General features: G+C 43.2%; 2 protein-coding genes across 5 annotated transcripts; one reads left to right on the forward strand and one right to left on the reverse strand.

Annotated features, from left to right (window-relative positions):
• Nucleotides 1-903: 903 nt before the first annotated feature.
• On the forward strand, nucleotides 904-13,984 carry LOC146574260 (transmembrane protein 198-like). Of its 4 annotated transcripts, XM_085273766.1 has the most exons (6): nucleotides 908-1,504; nucleotides 4,790-4,872; nucleotides 11,281-11,526; nucleotides 11,712-12,287; nucleotides 12,608-12,756; nucleotides 12,874-13,984. In XM_085273766.1, exons 3-6 carry the CDS (start codon nucleotides 11,379-11,381, stop codon nucleotides 13,021-13,023), a joined length of 1,023 nt encoding a protein of 340 aa, XP_085129892.1. In that variant the 5' UTR covers nucleotides 908-1,504; nucleotides 4,790-4,872; nucleotides 11,281-11,378; the 3' UTR covers nucleotides 13,024-13,984. The 4 variants fall into 4 exon arrangements, with proteins under 4 accessions (XP_085129893.1, XP_085129892.1, XP_085129890.1 ...); XM_085273767.1 differs by lacking the exon at nucleotides 4,790-4,872 and having other exon boundaries at nucleotides 904-1,504; nucleotides 12,608-12,685; XM_085273764.1 differs by lacking the exon at nucleotides 4,790-4,872 and having other exon boundaries at nucleotides 909-1,504.
• A 306-nt stretch (nucleotides 13,985-14,290) lies between these two features.
• On the reverse strand, nucleotides 14,291-17,718 carry mmp19 (matrix metallopeptidase 19). The gene is made up of 9 exons (XM_085273762.1): nucleotides 17,525-17,718; nucleotides 17,259-17,344; nucleotides 16,971-17,101; nucleotides 16,275-16,487; nucleotides 15,948-16,193; nucleotides 15,653-15,778; nucleotides 15,310-15,474; nucleotides 15,088-15,215; nucleotides 14,291-14,991 (listed from the first exon to the last, which is right to left on the reverse strand). Exons 1-9 carry the CDS (start codon nucleotides 17,630-17,632, stop codon nucleotides 14,761-14,763), a joined length of 1,434 nt encoding a protein of 477 aa, XP_085129888.1. The 5' UTR covers nucleotides 17,633-17,718; the 3' UTR covers nucleotides 14,291-14,760.
• Between the last annotated feature and the right edge of the window lie 1,430 nt (nucleotides 17,719-19,148).

Genomic DNA, 19,148 nt, shown 5'->3' on the forward strand with positions numbered 1-19,148 from the left:
CGGACGGCTACTGGTCTGTGAGTCATTTGGTACCGGGCCGCGAGAGTTGAGACTTTGGTGTGAAATGTATGGTTTTCAGGGTTGGTATCGTTTTTTTTCGTTAACTCGGTTTTCCTGGGTCTTTTCACGTGTGTTATGAATAAATCTTCTTTTTTTCGGTACCGGTACTAGTTTTATTTTGTTGTCTTTATCCACGACACCTTAAAGGCCGGTCCGTGAAAATATTGTCGGGCCGTGGCGCAAAACAGGTTGGGGACCACTGACTTAGAGGACAGAAACCAAGTATCGATCTTATAGCACTAGTATCAGTCCGATACTATCGACATTTGGATCGTTCCACCCATCTCTACCACAAATGGGCAGAACATGCAAAGTCACAAGGCCCCCAGGCTGTACTGGAACTCAGTACCTAGTGTGCACTGACAGTGCTAACAACCACTGTGCTGGCCAAACTGAGGTTATTTCAGAGTAAATATAACCCCTCCCCCCTAGTCTTGTTTTTTGCCCCCCCCCCCCCCCCCCCCCCCCCCACACACACACACACACACACACCCTGTCATCTCATTAAGAAAAAATCCTGGATACGCCCCTGTAATTGTAACTAATTCAAACAAATAGTCCTGCTAAGTTGGTTTAGTTAGTTGGTTTAAATGCCCCATAAATCCATAGTAAATGATTTATTAGGCATTCTTTGTCACTTATAAACCCTTTGCAAAGGTTGTCTAAATATGAACTCCCGTTTAGCGTGTCCTTTAAAACCCACTACTCTGTAATCTATATGCAGTACGTGTACGCTGTTGTCTCTCTTACATTCACATGAACCCCCCCTCAGGTGCAGCCACAGTAAAACGTTGAGCTGGGCCCCACTACCCTCCCACTCTCTTTCCCCCTCCCTCCCGCTTTTCAACGGCCAAACTGCCGAGGCTGGATGCAGATAGAGAGGGGATTAGCTCAGGGTGGGGGATAGAGGGAGAACTTTTTTCCCTCTTTTGTGTTTTTTTAAGTGTCGTTTATTTCAGTGTGAAGAAAAGAAGAGGGGAGGTGTGTGTGTGTGTTTGTGTGTGTGAAAGAGAGGGAGGACTGGTAAGATTTTCCAGAGAGGTGGACTGAGACGGAAACTGAACATTTTAGTTTGAAAGTTGGGTCGGAGTGACCGAGGCTCTACCCGGAGAATGGAAGCGAGCTGAAGGTCCGCACATCTGCAGTCGGAGCCTTTCTTTTTCTTTCTTTTTCTTTCTTTTTCTTTCTTTCTTTCTTTTTTTTAAGAGATTTGCATAAGGAAAGGCAGGGACGGGGAGCAAGACCATGCAGCCGCTGCTGTCGGGTTAGTGGAGCTTGTGAGTTAGGGGAAGAAAAAAGGAAGAGCCTGAGGAGAGAAAACCGGTTTTCCCTTGAATCCTACCGCCGCTGCTTTTGTGTTTTTGAATGGTTGGCTGCCTTTCCTGCCTGACAGGGCCGAGTGTCACAGAAAAGTTTGAGGCTTCAGCAGCTCACGGGCGCGTCGGTAAGTTTGTAACTTTAACTTTAGGCTAACTTAAAACATATTTGTGTGTGTGTGTGTGTGTGTGTGTGTGTGTGTGTGTGTGTGTGTGTGTGTGTGTGTGTGTGTGTCGTCCACAATGCCAGCCTACTCTGGATGTCATCTGCGGTGTTAAGTGTGTCAGTGGATATCTGAATTCAGTTAACAGCCGTATGGAGACAATAGCCGCATATATTCCACTGATAGAGCTGTTGATGGCTGATTATAGTTGAATCCAGATCCTGACTGATCGATGCCAAGCTCTACAGCTGCTCCTCTTTTAAAGTTTTTTAAACTTGAGGCACGTAATGCAACTTATCCCGGAGCCTTTGGGCACAAAGACGTAATGATCCGGGATAATGCAGGCTTTTTGTGTGCGCACTGAACCGGACACTTACACCAAAGTCCCACAGTAATGTGCTTTAATCAGTGGAGGCTAACAACTCAATGTTAGTTATGCTGAAGTTGTGTGTGGGGGGAGAAATAAAAGTCAAGATCTTAGTTGAAGTTATCAACCGCTGCTGATTTGTGCTTTTAATCCGGGTTTTATGTGAGAGCCACAGGTGGTTTGTAACAACACCCTACCTTCTTTTGTATCCACCCAGCGTGCATTCAAGGATAACTATATAGTTACATCTTTTTATGTCTGTGGATGGCGTGCAAAGAGCCCTGCCCTGTGGTTCTGCTGTGTGATCCAGGGTAGGAGTGCCTCTTGGTTTTTCTGGGCAGTATGATGACAACCTTCAGGTCCCGTCTTTACTGGGGGACCACAGTCTGCAGTTACAGCCCCTCCGTGCACCCCCCGCCATCTACACGACCTTCTCCCTCAGCCTGCACCAGATGGTTTTAAAAACTCCTTTGAACAGGCTGAGAGGAAGCCCTTCCCTGCTTTGGGGAAGGAGTAGAAGGAAGCGCGAAGCGCAGGGGCTGATGAAAGTCAGTCTGCAGATGTCAGCGTGGATGCATGGGTCTCGGTTTTTGTCTTTTTGATGTTAGTAAAATATGCTTGCTCATCTAAAATCACTGAAACACAAGGTGACATTTCAGAAAAATGTCAAACACTCTTTGGAGTGAGTGTATGCACATTTAAATCTTTAACTTGACATCTCGGTAGGACGTAGATTACAGTCTGTGTTGTTACATTTTTTCTCTCAAAGTGACCACAGGCTGGTTTTTATTCTTCTGACTAAAGCATTGACTTGCTGCCCGTCTTTATTTATCTGCAGTTTCAAACCTATATGAGACATGTTTTTGCTAAAGATGGAATATCTAAGTTAAATGTCCAAATGCAATGTCTTACAGCACATTGCCAAGTAACATTTAAGCAACAAGAAACACAAATACACTTGTACATCCAAAATGCTGTTGGATGATGATTATTTAGAAAAGTTCACCTCTGAAATTTTCAAGACATATGTGTTAGTGTGTCAGGCCACATGCTTGACCCCAGTACTCTGTACCCGTGACTCCCTCAGCTGCTAGGAAACTACAGCAAAGGTGTATTTCTGAAAACTTCAGTACTAAAGTAAGGCAAAAATGCAGAGTGCAATTTAAATAGATGTGGGCTAAATGGACCTTTACACGCACACAAATATTTATGGCCAAAATGCTGATTTAAATCATTTGACAACATGTACATTTTCCCATGCAACTGTGTTACATAACGACAACGTAAAACATCAAATGCAATGGAATCAGGTCAAATAAAATGTACCTGATTGGTATACATTTAGTTTATGTCAGTCATGTTTTGCTAAATGATTAATTATATGAGAAAATAAACCCTCGATTTTATATATTTCAGTTAGATTTTATTCAAAATTATTGCTTTACATTTACGAGGGCAAAGAATGAGCACTTGAAGCTACAAGCCTCATTCACCCATTCACATACACATTCACCAAGCTTTTTATTCTATGGCTAGGCGCCTTATCTAACATTCACACACACACACACACTTACACTCCGATGAATGAGGGGCAACCCAGGGCTCGGTATATATTGTGTCTTTGCTACAGTGCAGAAAAAAAAACTGCATTTCATCACGTTTTCATCAATTTTCTTTCACTCTAACCGTTGTCCTTTGTACTGATACGAAGCTAAACTGAGTGTTACATGTAGCTTTTAAAGAAGTAAAGACCATAATTTTGAAGGGGGTTCTTCTTCCTGTTAAAAAGGAGATTTTCTTTCCCACAGTCTTCAAGTGCTTGCTCATAGGTGCTCATTGGATGGTTGGGGTTTTCCCTGTATTATCGTATCGTAGGGTCTCTATCTTTTAATATAAAGTGCCTTGAGGCAGCCATTATTGTAACTCGGAGCTGTATAGTTTGAATTGAATTGAACTGAATTCTCTAACATCCAAAAACTATTTAAAGTACTCTGTGCTATAGCTGTGACATGAGGGTGGTGCTGGGTTGGGGGGGAAATGAAGGACGTGTGATATTTTCGGCTTGTGACAGCGCTGTAGGGGGTACAATTATTGCAGGCTGGAATTATACAGAGAGGGTTAAAGGCCTGCTCTAAATGACAGAGCTGCATTGGAAGTGCTGCAGACGTACTGTATATAGACACAGCACTAGAGGTCCGAACCACTGCTGTGTTACGCTCTGACGTCCCTTCCTCTGTACTGGGCTTTCTTTACATTTCAGTGAGTGGCCTTTTTTCAAAGTTTCATGATTGGAGGTTATATTTAGACTCCGGCCTGGATGTCATTGTTCATCAGCCGCTTATATTATCTCATACACTGCCACGCTGGCGCTAACATATGGACATCAGACTCCACCACACAGCCTGCTAAACGCTGCTCCCCCACCACAGACGTTAATAGAGCGTTTGTGAACCCGCCCCTCCTTACAGCACATACGGTGCACTCACAGTGGTAACTTACCACAGCACAGTTGATGAATATACATTACACGTTAGTATATTTTCACTGTGTTAATGACCTTTTTCTCTGAGGTACAGTATACACTCATGCACCACTGACATGTGACTCTCTTCAAAAGGCTGCTCATTGTATATCAGATTTTTTTATGCCTCTTTATGAATAGCTCTCTAAGGATCTCTTTTATTGAGGTGAAAATCAGGCAAGCATGAAATGGAGAGATTAAAGAGCAGGAAAAAAGTTAGATTGCTGCTCATATAAAAAAAAAAGGGAGCCATAAGTGGATGTAATTGGGACCCAGGACTACAGGGGAAATGATTTTGCAGTGAAAATATAAACTTGACTGAATTAGAAATTCAACTAGTGGCTCTCTTATTGTCTTGCAGAGTACACGAAAATACTGCCAATGTGCATTTCCATACCTCAGGGTGATGACCTAATTCAGGGACCTCCCACTGTGGAAAATGAGGTTGGTTTTTTGACCTGGGTCAGTTTTGGGAGGCAAATAGAAGAAATTGTTTAACTTGAACTCAGCATTTAAGAGACTGTGGTCACAAGGCAGTTTATTATCCCCTCTGAACTGTTTGGTTAAAGGCATCGATTGCACTGAGTTTTGTGACATTTCTTTATAGACAGATGTACGGATCCCTGCGTGTGTAGGTATCTCTTTAGTATAGATCAGGACCACGAGGCAGAGAACACATGAAGAACTTTAAAGTGAGGGGGGGAGTTGCAGGTCAGATTTGTGCAGTGAAAAATTAGGTTTATGTTGATGTCGTAGTTCACATGCGGCCCTAAAACGGCTCTTGAAAGTTTGGATTGATATGTGGAAAGTTGTTAAAAACAAGTTGTTGTTAATTCATGTACAATGGAGTGAAAAAACACAGAGAGACCTGAGTTACCTACGCCTCAACAGCTTTGAAAAATGCTGCTTTTTAAAGGTTTTGAACCAAATAGCTTGCCCCTAGTTTTATAGCTCAGTTTATAAATCTCTGTGTGTATTGTGTGTTTAGTTTTTTGGCACTTAGTAATCAGAATGAATAAATAAAAGGACCACAGCCAAGAGTTTGTGACAGCTACTAATCTGTTTTCATACACGGATGCATATGAAGAAGAAATGCAAAGCCCGCAGGGACTCAAAGTCTGGTCAAAGTGAAAACTGACTGTCATGTGGTGCTTTGTTCGTTATGTAAGTTCTTAGCATACAAACATGGCAGTAGCTATGCAAAAAACCCTTCTGAAAGTAGCCACAATCACGTAAGCTGGGGCATTATGACATAATTGAAAGTGTTATGTGTAGCTTAGCCCATGAGCCAGACAGATTACCAGCTTATTAACGCTGCATCATAAGGTTGCCTATCCTGCAACTTCCTAATGGTCAAATTTCTCAGGTGAAATGGTTTCTAAAGACACTGCTAGTTTTTTGACTTCCAGGTAGTTGTTTTTCCTCAGCTTTGTGTGTTGATAATCCAGCTCTTTGATAGCCTTTTTGGTCCATGTCACAAACACAGGGGGTCAGTTCCTGCTGAAACCTGATGTTCCACTTCCTCATGTGGTCCTCAGTTTCCTGCTACGGCGAGGCAGGAAGCTCAGCAGTGGGTCATTTGAAGTCTTGCTCTGTCTGCTTTAGAGTTAAAGCAGATGTTATTTTGATAGGTTTTGTGCTTAGCACAATATGTATTATCATATTTAAAGACCCCAGCTGTGACATTAGTTCGCTTTATTCACATTTTTATTTTCTTGACTCAGTCTTCCAGCTGGTTGGGGTCTTCACCTTGAGGAGACATAATTTATACCAACAACTGTTGAGACCCCAGTGCATCTCGCATTCTTGGTAGGGTCTTCCAAGTGAAGCTGTCAGACGGCCAGGCCATAGCTCTGCAGGTTTTTCAGTTCTCAGCTGGCCCTGGCCGTCAAGTCGGAGAAACGCTCCCAGAATCTTTGGCTGTGCTCGCGCACGCCCACCCCCTTGATTAAACACACCCGCATTAGCTATGTGGGGAACTTTTAGTCAGCCTTGTCTGTTCCAGCAGCTGAGCACTCAAATCTGTGCTGTTCAGGACAGCACCCCGCTGGGTGTGTTCAAGGGGAGGATACCCAAGGACAACACGTTATTCCAATAGCGCTGCAGCTGATACTGAGTGTGAGCTCAGTGAGCTTTGTAGAAGGGATCTGAATTATTACTTGTTCATTGTGTTTTAACAGTGCAGAGGTAGACAGGACACAAAGAAGGGAGGGAAATGAAGTGCAAAAGAGTTATTAAACTGTACAAGCTGCATTTCACAGTAATTTCAGGGCACTTTATGTTGTAAAGTATAAACCTTCCAATGGTGCAATATCCCAAAGAGAAATGGAACTATTTTCTGTTTTCAGCTGGAAGAAATCTGCAGCAAAAGCAGACTTGGGAGCGGCCGATCCAGCTCAATGGAGACAAAACAGAAGAGACTAGAGAAAATACAATAGAGACTACAACAGAGAGAGAAGACAAAGAGGAAAAAGATAAAATTATGGGAGGGACGACATAATGACATGCAGCAGAGGCGCAGAAATTTATGGAGCCAGAGAGAAGCAAAGCTCAGGGCATTCATGATATGAGATTCTCCAGTAAAAACTAAATTGATTGAGCAATAACTGTAAGTGTGATCAGTACAGAAACTTTCAGGCCTGTTCATAAAAGGAGCTACACTGTCTGCCTCAGTAAGACTTTTTAAAACTGAAGGAACCACAAACCTGCACTCTGAGGTGCTTTAAAGGGTTAAAAGCTATTGTGGACTTTACTGTGTGAACTAATGAAGGGAAGCTACAGAAATCTGATTCGTGTTGCTAATTCCTCATTGTACTCACACTGCAACACTTTGGATTAGCTGATGGTTTGTCACAGCGGAGCTTCTGGCAGTTTTTGGGATGTTTTATCTAAGAAGCAACAGATGCATGGGCCTATTTTTGAGTGGCAGTTTGAGACACATGGTAAGCATTTATAAGAATACTTATATGAAGGGCATTTTCCGGCCTTGTTTTCTAATGAGTTACTTTCATTGATGACGCATGGCCTAATTCAAAGTATGTAAACAAGGTGCCAGCAGCAGCTGCAGCAGCAGCATTATATCCAGTGATACAGCGAATATCAAATGTAAGCACAGAAGTAGCTTTGGGTAGTTTTCCCCCCCAGAAAATCTAGTAAAGTAAACTTATAAAATATGTACTTAACACTTACTAAAGTAACTTAACCTTGTAGCGCTGCACACCACGGTCGCATGATTACACTGAAAATTGTTGTCTACCTCTGACGTCAAGCTTTTTAACCTGTTGCTTAAAGCCCTTGTTTTCCACCGTGTAAGCACAGCAATAATTTCCATTCACCGCTTGCTCTTCCTGTCATGCGGGGGGATAGTAAATAGCTCGTCCTCACTCATTCTTATTCTGCTCAGGCTACGGGCACGAATGCCCTAAAATCCTGATGCGTTTCTCTGTTGTTAGACCCTCCATGAGGAAGGGTAGGTGTTATACTTCACCTTAAATGTAGATTTAAGGTTACGGGTGATTTGTTTGTTTTTTTTGCATTATAGGAAGACAAGGTAAAATTTTATTTGACCTCTTTATGTCTTTATATAAATAAAATAAGGAAAATTTAAAAAGAGGCTTTTCTTATGAAAGGTTTTTAGAAAGGCCCATTTTTGTCCAACTACACCCAAGCTCCCCCTGGCTGGTGGTCCTGTGTATGTGTTGGTGTCTATTATTAGCTTATCTAGGTGTCATATTTTGAAAATTTCCCAAATAGCTGCTGTAAAACTAACGAATTTCACTTTAATTTCCACTGAGTCGTCAGAATTGAATTCATTAACCTTTTTGCAGTACTTTGCTGCATGGGGGAAAACCAGTGATGCTACCTTCTGACTCAAAGCGCTGCCAGGCCAAAGTGCAGCCTCGGAGAGCTGCCTGTGTGGCTGCAGACTCAAAGTCTAGTTGACTTCTAATGAATCTGTTGCCAGGCAGCTTGTTGAAAATTCTGCATTGTAAGGTTTTTTTTTTTGGCGGGGGGGCTCCAGGGAGTTCAAGCGTTAAGACTGATAGCTCTGTCTTCCAGTTTAGGACCACCCTTCATCACTTACCAGCCGTCTGAAGGCAAATACTTGGCTCCCCTCTTAAAGCAAACGACTTGGGATGTAGCAGCGTCCTTGCTGCTGCGCTCAGTCATCTTTATGCGGTCTCGTTTTTCATTCGCATGGTTTCCTCCGAGTGCCACTAGAGGTCACAGCATGGGCCTCAGAGTCTTTGTTTTGCCCCATAATGGCTCTATTCTCCCACAGCGGCAATGACTCCCAAGGCTGCTACACATAAGACACCATTGTGACGAAAAGGGAGCATGAGGCAGAGGCATGGGACTAAAACATGGGTGTATATGTGTGTGAAGCTGAGGCAGATTACTGTTAAAATCCTGCTGAAATATGAGCTGATCTCTAGTTTAAGAGTGAATTAAGTCATTATCTTAGCAGTTAAGATATGAGATCCAACAGTAACCAGATATGTGAGAGAAAGGAAGAGGCCTGGGTTGTTATTTCGTGTTAGCGCCGCCGCCGTCCTCCTGCTGTTTAACTAAACCTAATTAGAAGACGACAAAGTGTTCATTCAGAGTCGGGCCTGTGAGTGTAAATGTGGAATATTGTTAATGTGGAATAACAGGAATTACTATAAAAGTAATAATATTTAATAACGGCCCACAAATCTTCGTGGTAAACATTATTCAGGTTGGTGTTGCTGTAGTTGTTTAGAGCCAGTTACCTACCCAGGACTTTAGTCTTCTACTAATTTAAAGGAGTAATGATGCCTGGAATATGAAGAAGCCATCAAACTTGTAAAAACTGTTAAAAAAAAAGAAGACAAAATTGAAGCAGCTGTTTCATATCAACACTGACCAGGTGTCATAATAACACCAGCTAATGCAAAGAGTCTTTGACACAAACCAGCTGGGTTTAACATTGAGTTGAGTGTACACTAAAAGTCAGCTCTATTCATAAATAAAGTGCATCAGCCAACTTTCTTCATTCAAATTCATTTGACACCTAAAGAGAGTCACGCATATACAAAACCTTCCCCTTCTCTCACATGACTGCACCTTTGGTAACACGAGGAGGGAGACCGTAGTACTTCCCCAGCCGGAGGTAAACAAAAGCCTCTAACAGTAAGGGATTTTTTCCCCTTCTAAACCTCTTTCACAACACACTGACGCGAACATCTGCTCGAAATTTAGTGCTTACTCTGAATTTTAGGAGGTAGCATTAACCCTTAATCATACAAAGAATGCAAAAATGTCGAAGAAAGACACCAGCTGTCATATTTGCACTGATCCACCAATGCTGCCCGGACCTCTGTGCATAGCTGCGTCCCAGAGCTGAGTATGGGCCTTCATTGTAAGCTGGCAAGGGCTGATGTGAAGATTATAGTCATGATTGTAAACAGAGATCTGGCCCGCAGCAGTCATTCTTGTTAGAAAAGTTTTTTTTCTCCTTTTTATTATTTGTCCTGCTGTAGTCAACAGAGAGCACAGCTTGGTTTCATTACTTTTTAAAAACAAACAAACATTTTTTTTGCAATCTTTCTATTTGCACAACAGCTTATTCCTTTTGGTTTACTGTTCCAATGAAGAAACTGACAAATAGGAATCATTATAGTCTGAGAATGAGGTTTTTTATTATGAGAAAAGTAAGATATGCATATCTTTAAGTCATTAATCAGTTTTAAAATGCAGGGGAAGCCCAGCAGACTTGCACTGATCATGTATTTTTTCTTCTGTGACCCACAATTGGGACTTTGCAGTTTCAGTGACAGAAAGAAGAGGGGCAGAGAGGGAAAAAGGCAGAAGAACTGTGAGAGACTGCAAAAGAAAAGAGAAATTTCCAGTGGCCAGTTCATTTTTTCCATGTAAAGTCATTCTTAGGCAGGACATCCAAATTAGTCATTCTTCTGTCTGAGGAACAGATAGAAGAAGTGTGTAGAGTTAAAGAGAAAACAGCTGCAAGGTGGGGGAACTTCGATGTGAAACACGGTGAGGTAAAGATGGACAGAAAGAGAGGAGCTGGTTATTAAGGAGAAAAGGCAGCACCGAATGTTCCTGAGTGTCTCAAGTAGAAACGTGAGTTAGTTGTAATTGGATCTCAGCTGCGGTGAGCTCATACAGGAGTCCTGCCAGCAGCCTCAGAAAGAGCAGTCCACCCATAAGTCTTTAGCCCCACTGCAGCCCTCTGTGGCGATCTGCAGGCCTGCCAGCTTAAATAGCATATATAATCTTTTAAGAGTGCTTGTTGGTGCCCTTCCTCTGAAAAGAGATTATAACAGAGTAGAAGAGAAGGTGGTGGGGAAATATTAACAGTCGCCTGCAGTTACAAAAGTGGACTTCAGGCCAATTTAGCCCATAGATAAATCTGTGCCTTTGTTTTCCACGAAACGATTGGTGATTTATTTATTTATTTTAAGGAAAGGGTGAATTACTCAGGGGAGAGAAAATTAAAAACACAATCTGTTAGTGTTAAAAAAATTGGGTGTAGAAGAGTGGTTTTCATGAGACGGTAAAACGTGGTGAAGAAACATAATTCCTTTACCATGAAACCAGAGTTTGTTGACATATAAAAATTCCTTTTCAGGAAGATCTGAGCTTGCATATGAGCGGAGCGAGTGAATGAGATGTTTGACTGCAACATTTAGGGTTTTATTGAGTTGCAGTGAGAGTTGCACATACAGAGCAACATACAGATTTAACACCCTACTTTTGAATTACTTTATTTTCAGTGTTAATCAGCATTAAAAACGCTTCACTGATTAGGATACGGTCACCCTTTCTTAGGTTTCCTTGTTTTATCGGCACTTTTCTCTTCTCTTGCAGTCACACCTGCTCTGATGGACTTCAGATAACGCCCACAGCGGTCCCCGCCTTCCTTATCCTGACTTTCAGCCTGTCCCAGAGCCTCAAAGTTCAACACGATGACGGATCCCACTGGACTGAGCTCTGAGGGGGCAGGGTCAGCCATGGCAGATGCCTGTAGTTTGGAGATAGAGAGGAAGTATGATGTCATCCCTACTGTCATCTGCTCCATGTGTTGCCTGTTTGGAATCATCTACTGCTTCTTTGGTGAGGATCTCTGCTGGCTTACAGAATTTGAAACTTGGGGCAACATGAGACTGCAGGCGCACGTGCAGTCTGCTGTTTTTATCTTCTGGTCATATATTGGCCTAACTTCATTTTTAGTTTCCTTCCAGTTCTTCATTCTCTAATTTCCTCACTACACGTCTCTCCTGTGTGCCCTCCTCCGCCAGGTTACCGGTGTTTCAAAGCTGTCATGTTCCTGTCTGGCCTGATGTTTGGCTCGGTCATCATTTTCTTGCTGTGCCACAAGGAGCACGTGCTGGACACGCAGCTGAGCGTCGAGGCCAGCGCAGGCATCGGCCTCGGTATAGGCCTCCTGTGCGGCCTCGTCACTATGCTCGTGCGAAGCGTCGGCCTCTTCATGACGGGCCTGCTGCTCGGCTTCCTCCTGGCTCTCGCCGCCCTGCTGGTCACTCAGCAGTTCTACACACCTACCACACTGTGGGTGCCGCTGGGCGCTCTTCTGGGATCGGGCATGCTGTTTGCCGTGCTGACACTGCAGTGGCAGAAGATGTTCACCATGCTGTCCACCGCTGTGTTTGGGGCGGCCATCATGACAGTGTGTGCCGATTACTTTGTGGAGATGCTGGTTTTGGGAATGTACGTGTATGAATGCCTGCGCCTCACACCCGGACAGGCGCTCTGCTGGTACAGCTGGGTCATTCTGGGCATCTGGCCTGCTCTCAGCCTCATAGGAGTGCTGGTCCAGTGGAAACTGACGGACAACAGCTTCTCACACACAGAGGGTAAGCGTGGCGCTTTCATTCCTCCGATGAATCAAATCAAGCCAAGGCTTAAACTTAGCATCAAAGTATTCTCTCCGTATGAAAGCAAAGTTTGGCGATCACATCACATCTTCTGACCTTTTTGTGTGAAATCATTTAAATCTGAACTGCTGGAATTTTTCAAGCTTAGGTTTCCCGCATGAAGTGAAAATAGCAAACTTTTACTTTCACAAAATTAACATTTTTTTTCTCATATTACTTTCATAAATATAGACTCACATTTTTCAAGCACGATTCACAATTGATAAAAGTTGCTCTCGAACTTTCCCTTCACCTCATAGTTGTCATCAGTCGGAGACAGAAGAGAGTCCAGCTGATGCGGATCCGAGAGAAAGACGCCAAGAAGCGACAGCAGGCAGGTGGGCAGGAAGGCACTTACCGCCGTAAACCCACCCCAGTGAAACGTTACGCTGGGGATCTACTGGCACCGGTCAGTGTGACAAACATGCCGCGTGCGGTAGCGATTAGACGTTAGACGCTGGACTTTTTTCTAGCTCTTTGTTCGCTTCGCTAATCTCTCTGTTTTTCTTCTTCTTCTTCTCCTCAGAGCTACCTGCAAAGTCTGCGGGACAGACAGATGGGCACCGGCACTTCCCTTAGCAGCGTGGGAACCGCCAACCACACCACGATCGACTTGGACTACGACACTGGCTCCACGGTGCCCCTCACAGCCACAACGCCAGTCGTCAGGGTCTGAGCAGCACAAACATAAGAAGGGACTACTTAATGCACTCTGGTTCTCCAACTGTGTCTTCCTAATGTAGAGTAGAAGTTAATAACTGCTCTTCTATCCATGGGGTGTTTGTCGCCCTTGAACTGATTTTCTCCTCAGTGGGTCGCAGGTGTTCAGCAAAACACAGCGCTGCTGGAGAATGTAAGAGGATGAGGCTAAAACCACTGCAACTTCTGTGTTTCACAGAGAAACACAAGAAAAACCCCAGACACGAACAAAAATAAAGGTCGACCATTTCCACTCTTCACTGAGCACATAACAGCCCAATGAGCCTCGAAGACAGATGTGTTTCTGTTCTGATAGTGAACATCACAAAGCAATGCTTGACATTACATGTACTGTACTTCAGAAGTTAGTCATCGCAATCAAGTGTCGTGTTATTACCTGTTTTACCCTTTTCCCGTCCGGTCGTAGGATTTTTTTTTTTGGGGGGGGGGGGGAGGTCTTGTCATCACAGTAAATTTTATTTTGTGTATTTCTTCAGATGGAGTATGATGAAAAAGTGAAGTATAGGACCTGGCTGTGTGGAGTAAGACAAAGTGAAGTGAAAACTAAATGATGTGAGAGAGGAAAAAACCTTTTGCTGGGACCTTTAGCGGGATCTTCTAGCAGAACTCTAACAAATTCTGTGATCTTTCTGTTTTTGCAATGTAGCTCCCATCAGAATAAAATGGGCGGTGATTTAGAGTCCACTTTTTATAATTTAATTTATATAAAGTTCAAGTACCTTAGTAGCGCTAAGTAAAAAAAGAAGAAAAAACTAAACAAAAACAAAGCATGTTTGTTGTTGATCTGTAGATTTTTAAATAATTATCCAGATGTTGTTGGGATCTTTTTTTGCAGTGACTACACACGTGTTGCCCGAATCTGTAAATACCTGTTGATAGAAGTGTCAAAGATTAATAAATGTGTTTAATAATAAGCAGTTTTTAGTCGTCTCTTGAGTCGGGGGGGAGTTATTGAGACTGTTTGTCTCTCCGGGCTCTTAGCAACACTGCCGGCATTACTCACCAGATTTCTCATAGGCAATAAAGAGGTCATGGGGAGGATTTCCTACTCTGCAATTGGTTGGAGTTGCCATGGCGCTCGCACAGTTTTCTGATTTTTTTTCTTTGCAGACACAATGTGAGACAGACCGCCCTTTCATCACAGTAAATATTTTTTTTCTGTCCTTTCAATGTGGCTGTGTGAGCAACTGTTGTGAAGATGCTGTGAGCAATCCGAGACGCAGTTTTATTGTTGATGTTATGTCTTGTTTATTCGTAGAAAATGATACATTTTCACTTTAAACGAGGGAACGAGTGAGTGTCTCGTGCTTTTCTCGCAGACCAGTGTTACTCATTGAACGCAATGAAGTCCATAAACACAACTGACCAGAAAGTGCATGTTCCCGTCATCGTATTACGTCTTACTGAGTGTATAGTGACAGCTAATCCAACACACATGTTAAATGGAAAAAACAAAAAACAAAACAGCTTTGATTTTTCTCAAGGATCATATAATACAAAAGTTTGCACAATCCTGCATTCAGAGACACACAAACACAAACCTGCTCTCGAGGGTACAGGTTCCCACACTAGCTTTTCCATTAATGTGGTCAGTGATTACTTACGATGAATTGCTGCTCTTGAGGTTAGGGTGGCTTGTAAATGCCCTGTGCTTCACACCTTTTGGTACCTGCTGCCCCCTGATGGTGGAGCACTAGCATCGCATCCAGCGTTTCTTCTTGCTCAGTGGATAGCCTCTCTCTGCTTTCAGCTGCTCATTCACTCGCCAGTAGTCGTCTCCCTTGAATATGTATATTTTGCCATTGGTCCAGGTGAAGGCTGCATGAGGAGCGGGTGGCACTCCAGTGAAGAGCATGCTGAGCGGCTTGGGGTAGAAAGTTAGGTCGTTGTATTTCAGCTCATCCCACTGCCAGTGCTCTGATCCCTACACAGGGTGACGGAAATAAAAAAACAAATGAGGCAATGAGGAATAGAAGGTGTGGATGTAGATGCATGTTTAAGTGCTTCTCTTCATAGCTACCTTAATGAAGACAAGCTTTTTGTTCTTCTTCAGATACAGGGCTGCATCGATATTAGGGGGAATCCTTTTCAGCTCTTTGGGGTAGCCGTAGTCCAGAACAAAACTGGTATACCTCCACACTTTATTGCCTGTGACCAGAAAGAGCACAAACCTTTTACGCTGACTATTCCGACCCAGAGAGCGGTGGGTAACTGAAGTGTAGCTTGACTGGACTAAAATTACCTTTTAAGAAATATGTCTTGTTGGTTCGCTGAGAGTACACAGCAGCATTTAGGTTTCCTGGGAGGCCGCTCCACAGTCTGTCAATTCTTATAGGTGGGTTGTGTCCCAGGTCAGAGATAGTCCACACATAATCACCACTAAAAGCAAAGGTTTTCTCCCAGGGACCTGATTGAACAAATAATAACAGCCATTCATGAGAAACGATCTGAATAACAAGATCTATTAACCCTTTTAACTCATGGTGACTTTGTAATCTTGGTATATTGAAGTTTCATTCTTTAAACTAATTTCGATGGCCTAATGTAAAGTTAGCTGGTCTAGCAAACACTGATCGATAACTTACCTAATATAATCGCATCCAGTGTTGCTGTGCAGGGATCAGGGATGTTCTCAGTCCCCTGGCTGCTCACTGTGGGAACCAGACTGTCTGGAGTTGTGGGACTGGCTAACGTGCTTATGATGCGTTTGCCTTAAACAGATAAGTTAAACATTTTTAGGACGATTGCATGTTTTCTTATATGCAATCAGAGCCCAGAATCATCACCCTTAAACTGACAAATGTTGTATATGTGCAACATCGACAGCCCAGGTCCAGTAACAGCACCAATCATGTTGCAGGACCCCCTCGACACACTCACCGTATAGTGCCTGGATGCCATTCACGTCATCTGAGTGCAGCCTGAAGTTGACACGGTAACCAGAGTAGACCGGTGCCATCAGAGCGCTTCTGAACTGAGAGTGACCCAGGCCGAGAGCATGGCCAATTTCATGAGCAGCTACAATACGCAGATTAGTGCCATAATATGTTCCCTCAGTCCAGAACTCATCCTCATCAAAGTGGACAATACCCGATTCTGGTGACTCAGCATGGGCCAGTACATGACCTGCACCCAGAGCAAATAAACAGTCCCAGCAACCCAGTCACAGACGACCTAGTGACACATGCATTTATAAACAAGACTTACCACGGCCATCAAATGGGACAGAGCAGAATCCATCTTTCTTATGGAAGGAGATCTTTATGTCGGCTCTGCCATAATCGACCTCTCTGAAGGTCAAAGCCGCCACATCGCTCCAGTACTTGAAGGCAGAACGGACGGCGTTCCTGACGTCTGACTTGATCATGTCAGGAGTGTAGTTGTAGATGCGATAGGTTAAGCTCCTTTTCCTCCAGCGGCCTAAAAGAGAAGAACATTTTGTTTCTAAGTCATCATAATGAAACCGAAATCAAGACTTTATGTACTTTATGCGTGGAGAGTTGGGTGGTTGAAAATGCATTTTGTCAGCTCCTCAAGTAGAGTGGATGAATTTGAAACTGCATGGAAAAGCCTGTTTCAGGAGTGTGTTTAAACTAACGTCATAGCTGTTGCCTTTAAAGATCCAGCTTTTTAATGCTAATCTGCAGCTGTAACAAGTTAACAAACGAGTACTAAATCATACTATACCCGGTCATGACAGCTTGTCTTGTGTAATATACATATATTCTTAACTGTAAAGCCTCGGGATACTAGAAACACTGATGTCTTGCTGCTCGTGGTTTTATGAAACTAAAAAAACTAAACAAACCAAAATAATCAGGAAATTGTGACACTGGCTGGGTATTTTGTATAACAGTTGCAAGTAAATGTTAAAACCACCGATGTACACAATTTGCTTCTCACCCATCACTCTGTACTTGTGAAATTTCTTGTTGAAAGGATCCTCCAAACCACAGCGGGGCTGGTTCATCACTTCCAGTGTGGCTTCATCTAACTCTCCAGTAGGTGGCAGATCATTCACTCTCTGGAAGACACTGATGAATACAAGGAAATCAAATATCTGTAAAGTAATGGAAAAAAAACACTCCACCCCACATCCTGTGTAGGGAGTATCGCTCTAACAGATCCTGATCTAACAGCAGATGTTACTGGAAGTGTGTTCTCTGTAGAAATAGCAATAATCTACTTTACCTGAGGGCTTCAATGACCTCCTCTAGGTAACGAGGGTCCAATGTATCGATGGGCTCATTCAGGTAGCCGTACTGCCTCAAATAAGCCTGTGCATGTGTGAGAAAACAACAAAGCTGTCATGTGCGACCACGATAAATCAACTAATTTGGCAGGAAAATAAAGAGACATCTATAAACACATCATAAGGACTCTCTGATTAGATAAAGTAAAAAGGTCTGCTTTTAGAGAAGTTTTCAAACAAGTCACAAAACGACCTGCCATCTTACCGTTGCTTCACTGAACTCCGTCCATGGTACCACTGCGCAAAATACTCCTTTGAGGCTGAACACCGGCAGCAGCAGCACCAGCAGCAGTCCTTTGTGCTCCATAATCATCCTCAGATTTAGATTTCACAGCCGGTGCTCCGGAGACGTGCTCAGCGGAGTCCCACAGCAGACTCTTTGTTCTCTTGGCGCTCCAGCGGTTTTTAACTCGTCCGGCGCATGAGTCAGCCCCGCAGCTGTGATGATCCACCTCTGAAGAATGAGGATTACAAGAGCAGCCAGTTGACCTACTATCAACATGTCTGCTGTTAAATTGTACAGCTGTCAGGGAAGACCGAAAGCCCCCCCCCGCCTGCATGCTCTACACATAAGATGTAGTAAATGTTACAGTAGTGTGGGTTTAGTTTGGTCTTTTTATGAGCTGGTGGAGAGAGGGCCTTCTTCCTGAACATAGCAACACTGATATATCACTATCCAGGATTACAGCAGAGTTGTTCATTCCTTAACACATGACTGGAGTTCAGGTATGGGCCTAAACCACAGGATTTGCCCTGCCCTCTGTTTTCACATTCCTGTCACCCCCACACCTGTATTACCTGGAACAGATATCTTTAATACACAAACAGATAAAAGCTTTAGTATTTCCATTTGTGGAACAGTATTCTTAGTGGACCTGCATTTTATTTTATTTTTTTCCCCATTTTTTAAAAATGTTGTTTTGCGATTCTCCTTATTGTCTTTAATTTCACAAATAAGAAAAAATATACTGTCACAGCTGCGGCGGCAGTCGTGTGGGGTTGAAGGGAAAGGGACCCAATCGGGGGCACTGACGATGCAATGAGTGAGCTTTATTTACATGAGGTGATACAGACAGAGCAGAGATGGGACAGACGGGAACTAAGAACAAACCTAAACTGGGACAATCTAACAAACAAATCTGAATCCGTAACTGACAGGAAAACATACAGGGTGGAACACGGGATGACACGACACAGGAAGAAACACGGAGGAAACAGACGGACCAGTAACAAGCAGAAGAAAACACAGGGCTTGTATACACACAGGAGCAATCAGGGAATGGGAGACAGGAAGGAAACAAAGCCGGGAGGAATCAGAACTGACAAGACAAGGGGAAGCAAAACCAGACACACTACACACAGGACAGGGACCATCAAAGTAAAACAGCAAATACAACAGGTATGAACAAACACGAGCTTAACACAAGACATCAGACATGGCAACAGGGAGGGAACACAGAGACGTGGGAGCAGCAAAGGCACAGAGACACAGAACAAAAGGAGCTCAAAAATACAAAACAAATATCAAACGTCAGAACAAGAAAATCCTAACAAGAATTAACCTGAAACATAAGATAATAATCAAAACCACTGAGTCCACAGACTCAGCACCATGACATTTACAATAAAATGCTCTGAGTGTTCAAGTAAGGCAGAAAGGTGCGATATAAAAACCAGTCCTCATGATCAAGTCCTCATGTTTAGTTTTGCCTTTGGTTTCGATTTCTTCTGCTGCATGTGTATCTTTTTCAGGTTTCTTTGTACAACTCCACTTCAAACTACAGAACTTGAGATTGTGTATAAAATGTAAATAAAAACATATTGCAATG

Source organism: Mchenga conophoros, linkage group LG5 (genome assembly GCF_057382185.1).
Source record: "Mchenga conophoros isolate Kocher_MC1m ecotype Shallow Benthic linkage group LG5, M_conophoros_male_GT1.1, whole genome shotgun sequence".
Classification (NCBI taxonomy): Eukaryota; Metazoa; Chordata; class Actinopteri; order Cichliformes; family Cichlidae; genus Mchenga; species Mchenga conophoros.